This window comes from Eretmochelys imbricata, chromosome 3, assembly GCF_965152235.1.
Source record: "Eretmochelys imbricata isolate rEreImb1 chromosome 3, rEreImb1.hap1, whole genome shotgun sequence".
Classification (NCBI taxonomy): Eukaryota; Metazoa; Chordata; order Testudines; family Cheloniidae; genus Eretmochelys; species Eretmochelys imbricata.
This window is the reverse complement of record NC_135574.1, coordinates 123,149,337-123,161,537: the sequence shown is the minus strand read 5'-3', so window position 1 is coordinate 123,161,537 and position 12,201 is coordinate 123,149,337. Positions and strand designations below refer to the sequence as shown.

Below are 12,201 nucleotides of genomic sequence, written 5' to 3'. Positions count from 1 at the left end.
AAAAAAATCTGAATAATATAAAAAAAGAGAAGGGGGGAGAGAAAAAGAAGAAAGAGTCTAATATGACTGCCTTTGAAGCACAATACCCAATATTACAGGAGCATCCAAGGAGATGCCCTTTGCCATGGTAAACTTAAAAACCTACAGTAAGAGTTAACTTTGTTGTAGCAAAATCTAACTTTCTTCAGCCTCTATTGAAAAAATCCACTGAATAGTATTGTGTCTCCAGCTGATCAGACAGAGATCAGACATTGTCACAACCCCTCAAAGTCATAAAATGCACACCTCCTTTCATTTTCCATTGTGAAATTGCAAATTATAAGTGGTAAAAGGCAAATCAACAAACTACACATCCAGAATAAACCTTCTGGAAGTGCAGGCAAAGCAGATCTCGAAACTAGCTCCAAATAAGATGGCTCGGAGGGGCCATTCAATCCACACTTACTCCTGGGTTTTATTTCCTCTAAACTTCTGCATATTCCCCTGCACTAAGCCCATTTACTTGAACTTTACCAGGGAAGGGATGAATTCAAACCTCCAGGGCCCAGTCTAAACTAGAAAAAAAGGTGGTGTTTTAAAAACATATTAGCTAACATGGTTTTATTAACACAGTTTTAAACACTACTTAGTACCTTTTTTTAGAGATGATTTAATACCTTTAAAAACATGTTAGATAGTTGTAGTCCTCCATTGATACTGTTCTCAAACCAGTACAACTCTACCAGTGCATATGAGAGGAAAATCAGGTCCTAATTATGGCTCAAATTCTGCACACAGGGCTTATGTACACATGGAATAGTTATTCTGCTTTCAATTCACACCCTACTTTATTCTAAAATAACTTTCATGTGTAGACAACTCCCTAAATGGGACTAATCACATACTTAAAGTTTAGCATGTGTATAAGTGTTTGCAGGTCTGTGTTTGCTTACTAGACACAATAAACCCCCTCTATATACATATTGTTAGACCATTGATCTTAGTTTTTATATAAATCTCAGATTTTTTTCAGCTAACTGAAGACCACCATGTTGAGTCTAACCCCAGCCTTAATGGAATACTTGAGTGATCAACACATTTTTTTCACTATTTTAACGTCTCATAATTATAATTATTTTACATCATGTTTTAATAATTATTAGAAAATTAAATATTGTATATTTCATGGGAAGGAAGAACATCCTGAGGTGTTTTCCTTTGTCAGAACAAATCACGTTTTTGAGACTCCCCTTGCATTAGCTCTCGTGCACCACTGAACAGACAAGCTAACAAGTGAAATGAACCATGACATGCATCACATATAAACAGAACAAGAAAAAACAATAAAACCGTGATATTATGTGGTAATATCAGACTAAAATATCTACGATAAATGTGACATCATTTATTTCTTCTCTGCCTATCCTTGTTTCAGTAAAACCAGATGATACGTGGAAATAAATGCAATAGAATGAAGTTTCTATAAAACATTTTCTAGAAAAACCTCTTCCAAACATTGTATCATTAAAGGCAACATCTAGTTTCATTTATTAATGCAGTTCTAGCAAACTCTCTAAAGGAAAACAAAGGTTTTGACTGAGAAATATTAGATCATTGTCTTCATGATTTAGGCAGATTTAGAAGTCAATATAATGGATGAAAATTAGTATTCAGATGTATGTCTGTATTTGAGCTATGTGTCTGTGTCTTAAAACAAAAAATATAAACTCTACCCCCGCAGCTATTAACATGTGTATGAACACCATTCTCCTTATCCTGCCCACAGTCCTGCAATAGTGGGTATCCTCCCAACTGCCAGGATCTCTACCTGGTCCCCTTGTAAGGTAAGGTGGGAACCAAAAAAAGCCCATCTTCCACCTTACCCATTTTTCAGTGTATGCTTAAACTGCGTAGTACTCAATGGTATAATTTGGTCATCAGACAGGGATTAGGAATATCAGAAAGGGCCTGGATGACATTGCAATCCTACCTCTTGCTGACCATATTACTGTATTATGGTCCAACTGCAGAGGTTGGAGGGAGAGGGAGCCATTGTGAACTATGAGAAATGAGAAAGCCTTTCCTGGATTATGTTTGCGGCACCGTGGCACATTGAACATAGCCTATGATTATCCAGGGCCATTCCATTCAAACACAATTCACCTTTCAGACATTGGGAACAACTTCTTTATTCTAGACATTAAGATTTACCTGGAAGGTTCGCTGTACACAAAGGGTCTTGGTTACTAGCCAAGGAGTCATTAGCAGCATCTAGTAGCAAGATGGTTCTAGCGGTGGGAATATGTAGGCCAAGTAGCAATTAAAATGGGGTAAAAGTGGTTGGAATCTCTCAATTTAATGTTATGCGGTTAGAAATTGAAATATCTCAGGACACTGACCCCCAGTGGCAGAAAATGCTGGAGAGCAGTTTAAGGCTAGTTAGACCTCTTTATGAGTTTAGAGTGAATAAGATAAATCCTGGAAGTTGGCATGGCCAAGTCAATCCATGGACCAGTCAGAGGGGATGTTGGAATCTCCTAGTTTTCACTGAGAATGTGGAAAAGCTATGGTTGAGAGGTTGGCTGCAGGTTCCCCTTGCTGCAAGAACTATGTCTTGTTTCCCTGCATTGATTTAATAGTTATATGAAATAAAGTTACAGTCTGTTCCATGTTTCCCACTTTTTAAGACCCTAAGAACATAATAACGGCCATACTGGGTCAGACCAAAGGTCCATCTAGCCCAGTATCCTGTTTTCAGACAGTGGCCAATGCCAGGTGCCCCAGAGGGAATGAACAGAACGAGTAATCATCAAGTGATCCATCCCCTGTCGCCCATTCCCAGCTTCTGGCAAATAGAGCCTAGGGCAGGGGTGAAAGTGGGCTGGTATGGGCAGGGCTGGTGTACCAGTAAAAAGTGGCCACCGGTCTGGCCCATATGTAGCCAATGTTAAAGCACTGCCAGGGCAGTGCTTAAATGTCATTGTCCCTTCCTCCCACCCCCCCCACCCCCCCCGCCTTCCTAAGCCACTGACCGGGGTGGGGGAGCAAAATGGGCAGCTGTCCTGGGGCCAGCAATTTAAAAGGGCCCGGGGCTCCGGCCACCGCTACCGCCCGAGTCCCCGCCCCTTCTGGGGGTCCAGAGCCAGGCTCCTGTGCTGGTAAGTGTATAATGTTACTTTCACCCCTGGGGTAGGGACACCATCCCTGCCCATCCTGGCTAATAGCCATTGATGAACCTATCCTTCATTAACTTATCTAGTTCTTTTTTGAATCCTATTATAGTCTTGGCCTTCACAACAACTTATAGCCTGGTAAGTAAAAAAGCTATATCCAAATAACCAGTAATTAAACAGCATACTTTCACTTCCACACTATAATCCTAATCCTGCTGCCATTGATGTCAGTGAGAGGAGGATCAAACCCTGTATTGTGAAATCCCCCTCCCATTCACTGAATTAACAGAGCTATATTTTTAAATTAGGACCATGTTTAACATGAACAATTCAAATTCTACAAATCTGATGTATTTTTCCTCATGTACATCACGCTCACCCTGTGTAACTATTATTCTGTTTCCAGAAAAATCTTATTCTAGCCCAATAAATAACACAAAAAGTTAAGTAATTCTTTGATAACAAAAATAAATTAAATAGCAGGAGCAGGTTAAAGATCAGCACTCATTTTTCAAATTAAATTTAAAAGCCTGCTCTAGTTACTTAGAAGATTGGCAAGTTTTACAAATAACATCACTGAGCCTTTTAAAGAGAAACACAGACGCATTAGAATGGAGTCATTAGGCAATACATTTATTTTGAAGCCAATTAACCTTTTGTCAGAGAAATGTCGGAGCCGTAATGGTTTCTGCAGTGGAGGTCAGCCTCTAACAGGGGCACGTATGACAGCGATTACGCTGCCTGACATATGCTGCATACTGAGAGTACAGCCGTGGAATGAGAATTTGCCTTCATTTGTATTCTGCTCTGCATTTCCAGGGAGCAGGCAATCTTGACCTATCCATTTAGGTAATTAAAGCTTCCATTTGGAAGCGTCCTGCAGGAAGGTGAAATCTGGGGGAGATAAATGGCTGCTGTTCACTGTATCTAGCTACTTCTATCATTTGATGGACTGCCTGAAATAGGCTGGGTTGCCAGGTCCTCATAGAAATAGAGACGAATTGGGCAGGAGACAATACTCTCAGGCAAAGCAACTCTGTCATCTTCCTTTTTGCAACATATAATTTAATTGTTAGACAAGGTATATGGCTGACTCAGGGGGCCTTTCTCAAACAGCTCCTCCACCATCTTCCATTTGCTAAGAAATTACTCCAGTTTATTTACTTATAAGCCAACTTTGTTTGGCAATGAGATATGTCACTTCAATAAATGCAACTGGCTGTTACAGCTGTGCGCTGACTTACCTTCCAGGCTATTTTATTTCCTCTCGAATCATGCTCAAGGGCAATTGGGAAGTCTCCTCGCTCATAAAACTTGCGAAATGCTGTAGGCTTTGTTGGTCTTTCTTTAAATGCTCCTGCAACTGGGGGTCCTCTTACCTAAAAAAGACATATACAAACAAACCATAATGCAACTGCATTTTTAAAATAATAATGCTGAAATTTGTTTAGAAACGTTAGTGGTTTAAAAGGGGTTGATAAGATAGCAGATGGCACTGATTTCACTCTTCCCATGTTATACTTCTTTCAATTTAAGTGTCCTGATAGGGTTTTTAATAGACATTAAAGGAAAGGAGTATTACTCTTCAATGAAGATTTAGAATTTTGTTTGCATTGTCCTGTAGGTACTAATTTGCATTGTCTGTTTTTTGGATCATCCCATGAAAAATTGTCTTTTCATTTTAAACTCTGCATCAGTTTTCACACTTTTTAAAAATAGAAATAATACTACATGCTCACAAGTTTTACAATATCTGACATGTTTTAGGAGGTTTAATTACTTCTGGTTTGTAAAGCAATTAAAATATAAAGCAATACATAAGTGTAAGCTATTTTAATCAGCATCTAGAAGAACACGTCTCCTTGGGAAGCATCTTTCTATTTGCTTTAATATGAAAGTAAGACACAAATCACTTCCCCTTTGCTTTTTGGCATCGGAGAGGGGTGAGATACACACAAATACTGGCTACAGTAGTAGGTAGATGTTTAAGAGGGAGAGGTTTCTAAGCAGCCCTGAATGTATAAACAGTATGTTTTTGGCAATATGGGCTTTAGGTGGTGTGTCCAAGAGGAGGGGGGAGCTGGATTAGGCCACCAAACACAATAGTATCCTCCTCATAATGTGCAGAAATTTCTTTACAATGTCTAGTTAAAGTTAATGTGACCCCATCAGTATTAACTTCTGCAAAAAAACTACTCTGTGCCTTCTATAAGCAAATTCACTAAAGGTAATGCATTAACACTGGTGTAAAACAAGAATCAGGCCTGGAAATAAGGCTTTGTTTCCTTGGGAAAATGGACCAGTATAACTATTATGGAATAAAGTAGTTCCAGAATAGCTCCCCATTGTGATGCTTTATTCTGGAATAAAAATGAGTTTATGTCTCCAATCCCTCATCACCAATGGGGACTGCAACTGGGGGCTCTGCTTATTACAGGGAGCACTTCCCAGTCAGTAGAGATGAAGTGCTGGACCGGGAGTAGCAGACATTAGTACATCTTAGCCTGGCCCTGACCCCTTGCCACCAACAGGGACAATGATTGGCAGCAGTGGTGAGTGAGAGGGCTCCTCCTATAATAGAAGACATTTCCCAGAAAGCAGGGACCTGTGCTTGTTTTTTTGTTTTGTTTTTTCCTTTGTAATTTTGTTCATCTGCCAATCACCCATGGCTCCTCAACACATGCATCTTCTGCATCATAGTATCCATCCTCCTCCTCCTCCCCGACCCTCCCCTGCCTTCTCTTCCCCTCCTGTCCCCTACCCTCAGTGGCTCCATCTTGTCTTATCCCTGTACAATCCCCACCATCTCGACTTACTCCTCTTCCCCTCTTCACACTGATCTCCTACCTTCTTCCACCAGCACAAATCTAGGTCCCACATCCTCCTCCTATGTTTGGTGACATTGGTCCTAACCCTGACTCTCTCACCACCCCCACCCAGCGCCGGCTTCAGGCACCAGTGTTCCAAGTAGGTGCTTGGGGTGGCAGTTAGAAAGGGGCAGCAGCTTCTCTGCTCCACCCGCCACCGCGGCAAATCAGTGGCAGCTTCTTCCTTTTGCCGTCTGCAGCAGCAGTTTTTTTCACTGCTTGGGAGGGCAAAAACTGTAGAGCTGGCCCTGCCTCCACCATTTGCACCTCACACATGTCTCCCCACCACCGCCTCTGCCTCTCTTGTGCCATCATTCCTAAAGTCACACCTATACCCTCATTCCTAAAGTCACACCTATACCCCCTGCCTTCCTTCCCTTCTTTTTCTGTATCTCTTCTCCTACTGCCTCCACTTCTCTCTGCATAGGATCTTGCCAATTTCCTCCAAGAGAAAATTAGCATAATACAACATGATCTTCTCCTTCCCCTTGGCTTGCCTTCCTGTCCCCTCCTACACCTCTTCTCCTTCTCTTATCACAGATGCAGGAGCTTCTTGTCTGCTCTCTTCCTCTAACCTCATCACTTGTCTCAGTGACTCCACCCTATCCTCTTTCCTGATCTCCCTCTTGTCCACTCTCATCCCCTCCCTCTTACTTTTCTCTTTAACCTCTCACCACCTCTGGTGCTTTCCCCTCACAGTACAAGGCTTTGGGCTCTCCCATTAAAAAAAAACAACAACAACAAAAACTTACCCTTAATCCCATTTGCCTCTCCAACTGTCACACCATTTCCTTTCTCTCTTTCATCTCTAAACTTAGTCAACACACTGTCTGCAATCACTGACTGGAGTTAGTCTCCTCCAGTTCTATCCTAGACCTTCTCCAATCTGGCGTCTGTCCCTGGCACTCCAAGGAAACAGCTCTTGCCAAAATCTGTAATGATGTCTTCCTATCCAAAGCTCATAATCAACACTACATATTCATCTTTCTTGACGTGTCTTATATTAATAGATTCCAAGGCCAAAAGGGACCCTTATGATCACTGACACAGTCAACCATGCTCTTCTGCACTATAGGGTGGGTAGAAAGCTGGCTAGATTGTCGGGCTCAACGGGTAGTGATCAATGGCTCCATGTCTAGTTGGCAGCCGGTGTCAAGTGGAGTGCCCCAGGGGTCGGTCCTGGGGCCGGTTTTGTTCAATATCTTCATAAATGATCTGGAGGATGGTGTGGATTGCACTCTCAGCAAATTTGCGGACGATACTAAACTGGGAGGAGTGGTAGATACGCTGGAGGGGAGGGATAGGATACAGAAGGACCTAGACAAATTGGAGGATTGGGCCAAAAGAAATCTGATGAGGTTCAATAAGGATAAGTGCAGGGTCCTGCACTTAGGACGGAAGAATCCAATGCACCGCTACAGACTAGGGACCGAATGGCTAGGCAGCAGTTCTGCGGAAAAGGACCTAGGGGTGACAGTGGACGAGAAGCTGGATATGAGTCAGCAGTGTGCCCTTGTTGCCAAGAAGGCCAATGGCATTTTGGGGTGTATACGTAGGGGCATAGCGAGCAGATCGAGGGACGTGATCGTCCCCCTCTATTCGACATTGGTGAGGCCTCATCTGGAGTACTGTGTCCAGTTTTGGGCCCCACACTACAAGAAGGATGTGGATAAATTGGAGAGAGTCCAGCGAAGGGCAACAAAAATGATTAGGGGTCTAGAACACATGACTTATGAGGAGAGGCTGAGGGAGCTGGGATTGTTTAGCCTGCAGAAGAGAAGAATGAGGGGGGATTTGATAGCTGCTTTCAACTACCTGAAAGGGGGTTCCAAAGAGGATGGCTCTAGACTGTTCTCAATGGTAGCAGATGACAGAACGAGGAGTAATGGCCTCAAGTTGCAGTGGGGGAGGTTTAGATTGGATATTAGGAAAAACTTTTTCACTAAGAGGGTGGTGAAACACTGGAATGCGTTGCCTAGGGAGGTGGTGGAATCTCCTTCCTTGGAAGTTTTTAAGGTCAGGCTTGACAAAGCCCTGGCTGGGATGATTTAACTGGGAATTGGTCCTGCTTCGAGCAGGGGGTTGGACTAGATGACCTTCAGGGGTCCCTTCCAACCCTGATATTCTATGATTCTATGATTCTATGATTCTTTAAGTCTTGTCCTCTATTGGCTTCTGTGACTCTGTTCTATCCTGGTTCTTCTCCTAGTGATTCTGCTCCTATCTCTGTAGTCATTCCTTCAGCATATCCTTAGTGGATCCCCCTCATCCCCCCTCAACTTTCTGTGGGGCAATCCATAGGGTCTGACCTTGGTCCCTTCTCTTCTGCCTCTATCCCTTATCTCTGGGTAATCTCATCTGCAAACACAACTTCAAGTACCATCTCTGTGCTGATGAATCACAAATCTGCCTCTGTATTTCAGACCTGTCTCCTTCTCTCCAAATTAAAATCTCATCTCGTCTCTCTGACATCACCTTATGGATGTCTAGCTGTCAGCTCAAGCACAATATGGTTACAACTAAGCTCATAATTCTCCCCTTCAAATCCTCCCCACTACCTCCTTTCTCAATCACTGTGAGCAATATCACTAGGGCTGGCCAGAAAATAAGAATTCCATTTCACAGAATATTATGAAGTTTCAGAATTTCATTCCATATCAGAACAAAAGCAAGACTTTTCAAAATTTTGGGAAAAAACAGAGAGAGGGAAAGACACACACTAGAATAAACTGGTGTCTAGGGTACTCAGCCGGGATGTGGAAGAATTATGTTCATATCCCTGCTCTCCCACATCAAAGGTGAATGCCTTAACAACTAGGATATTGGCTATTTTGAGATGGGTGGTGGGTGTCTTTCTTTGACCAAGAAGTCCATCCTGGACTTGAGATACTTTTCACTGAAGCATATTGGTTTCAACAGCAAAGTTTCAGTTTTGACAACAACAAAAAAACAGTTTGTTGAAAAATTTCAGACCGGCTGTAAACACTGTTCTGACGGTCTTTCAGGCCTGTAACCCAGGTGTAATCTTAATTCAGACCTCTCTCTCACTCCTCATATTTGTGTTACGTTTAAGTATTGCAGATTTTTTTCAATAACATTTATATATTATGGTCTTTTCTATCCACCCACACACCTAAAACTGTCATCCATGCTTTCAGTATCTTGATTATTCCAACAACCTTTTCCCTGGCCTTGACAAATCAATCTTCGGCCTGCACATATCCGTTCAGAATGCTGCCGCAAATATTCTCCTAACCCATCGCTTTGACCATATTAGCCCTCTCTTTGCATCCTTCCACTGGCTCCTCCCTGTCTATCATGCCAAACTTAAGCTACTTTTCTTTACATTCAAGGAGCTTCATGGTCTATCCCCACCCTGCCTATCATCTGTCATTCACTATCGAAATGTTAACCACTGCCTCGAGTTAGCCAATGATGCCAGTCTTCCTCATCCACTTGTTACATTTTCAGACAAGCACTTTTGCGCTTTCTCCCAGGATGACCTTCACTTGAGAGGAGCTCTCCATAAGTATCCACAAAGCTACCTTATTACCTTCCTTCAAATTCCTCCTTAAAACTTTCCTTTTCCTCGATGCCTTACAATAAACTTGACAACCATTAAGCCATGGGTGTGCTGCTACCACTATTTATCATGATGACCAATATTGTCTGATTGTTTCCTTGTACTCCCCTGAAATACGTGTCTGTATATGTCTGATGTTTCAGCTGATATTTAGATTATAAGCACTTTGGGGCAGGGACCATCTTTTTATTCTGTGTTTGTATAGTGCCTAGCACAATGGGGTCCTGGTCCGTAACTAGGGCTCCAAGGCACTATGATAATATACATAAATAAACAAATAGGCAATTTTATTCTAGAATAATGTCCATCCAGGAGAGAGTTATTTCAAAATAGCTCAATTATACTTGAACAGTTATTCCGAAATAGCTATGCCAATCAATTTCCCCTGTGTAGATAAGGCCTCACTTTCCCACTTCCATGATTCTTACTTTATAGGGGATTCTTCTGAAAGGAGACAGGGTCAGGCAAATATCCTTTGCCTAATATTTTTTCTTCTTGTAGGATAGGTTTTACTAGCTGAGCAAAGTGAGGTCTCAGCAAATGGAGGACTGTGTTGTTTTTACAGAGTTGTGGGGCTGCAAGGGTCTGGACTGGAATAGCCAGGATTGCTTCAGATCAGGAGCTATATTGGTTGACTAATATGGAATGGAAATTTGCACAGTGACTCCCCTCACACTATCCCTGGCACAGACAATTTACTTTCGTCCAGTCAAAACTGTTTTTGTTCATATAAACAGTGCTCATTTGGTGCAGAATCCTTTGGTGCAGAATTCAAATGGGTCTGCCAAGGGGAGAGATGATCAAGAAAAGCAGTAAAATTAGGGTTTAAGGTTAGGGTCACTGGAGGGAGAGAGAGTGATGTTTGGTGGAGTTTCCCCTGATGTCACAATGATGCTGTTCAGGCTCCTCTGCCTAAAACACCAAATGAGCACCATCAAGAGGAAGCTGTTGATAAGAAATTGATAAAACAACAAAGAGAAGATGACTTGAAAACCAAAACATTTTTGTTGGAAACTTAATTCTTTTCAAAATTTCCTACCAAAAAAATTGGCATTTTTCAACCAGGTCTAATAGGATGATTACTTATTTATGTAGCGCTGATGGAAGATTTGGTTCTGTTTATTTAAAGCAACCCAGTGTCTCATAAATGCATACAGTATGTCCCTATTCATCTAAAAGATAAATGTTCAAATTATCTTTCTCAGAACCTTCCAGGTATATGAGTTCTCAACCTTTAAGAGGGGGCCAATGTTGTGATTGGGACACTGGAGTAAACTAAACAATACTGCATAATCTCTAAATATTAAAAAATATACAACTGAATGCTTTACTTTTACTAAAAGTCACTTCTGTGTGTTGCCCCTACATGTTATGGATTCCATTGTTATACCTAGTAACAAAGGCATTATGAAAGTTTTCCATTACGTTTTTAACAAAAAACCCTCCCTTTTACAACTTGAGAAAAATGCTTCGCTGGAATATTGTAGTTAGAAAGACTGAGATCAGAGAGTAATTGATCACTTCCAGTTAATTAAAGGCTAATATTCACAATGGCAAAGTATACGAAGCAATAAACAGCTTTTGAGGTTCGTTAAATGCCAAAGATAAGTTGAAGAGTCTGGTAATTGCAAAAGTCCTTTAATGCAGTTCTATGCTACTGAATGTTATTCCTGCTATGTGACAAGATAAAAGATACAAGCCATTAAGCAAAAAAGGGAAAAAAATCCACAATTTTCCCTTGCTTCATGGGTGTTTAAAACCATTTGCAACGTTATTTGCTTGGACTTTTCAGTGACAGCACATTAATAACATGAGCTAGACAGATTATTATTTGAGGGCAGAACTACAGGGCCAACTTTTCTAAGGAGGGAGACAAAATGTATACACACCATTGGACCTATAAAAGAAAACAAAAAATTTTATATTTTGCAAGTGCAAACTGGTGGTGTTGATTCAAACTAAGTAAATATATATGGGCACAGCTGACTGTTACTCAATTTGTATGAGCAAATACATATTTTCTCAGTCATAAAAAGTGAATAACCATTCAAATGCCGGTATGGAAAATGAATGACATGATCAGACACGTGTAGTCTTAAAAAGGGTTAGTATTATTAGTAAGAACCTTACTCTTTAGACTTCCTAAAACTATGATTGGCTGAGATCATTCTATTGTTTCCATAATAAATCTTATGAACAACTAATAGTGCAGAACATATTTGGTAAGTTTGTAAAATATTATTTGAAAGGTTTAAAACAGATGTTCATGTTCTTTGATTCATATATTTGGATGCTGACTAGAAAGGCAGAAAAGTCTGGAACATCACTCTTCCTAGAGGCTAAACACTTATTAGACGGGTTCTTGAGGATGAGTGGATTTACCAGCTTTTACTGACATAAATCTTCCAGAATATTTATAAAATATTTAGCAGTTATAAAGTTATTGGTATCAGAAGTCATCTGACTACCAGTTAAGGTGCTGGGTTTTTTCCATGGATTGTTTTGCCTGAAAAATTCTTTGTAATCTTAATTGCAGATTATTATGGTACTATATTCTTATCTTGAACAATGGAGAAAGTTGGTTAGGAAACCAAAGGGC

The 12,201-nt window shown here is 41.0% G+C and overlaps 1 protein-coding gene across 1 annotated transcript in view; it reads right to left on the bottom strand.

The window, feature by feature from the left end:
• Positions 1 to 12,201, bottom strand: part of PACRG (parkin coregulated) — a 507,213-nt gene that overhangs the window by 339,430 nt on the left and 155,582 nt on the right. The window contains exon 4 of the mRNA XM_077812164.1: positions 4,397 to 4,531. Coding sequence (XP_077668290.1) covers positions 4,397 to 4,531 — 135 coding nt within the window. The remainder of the gene's footprint in view (positions 1 to 4,396; positions 4,532 to 12,201) is intronic.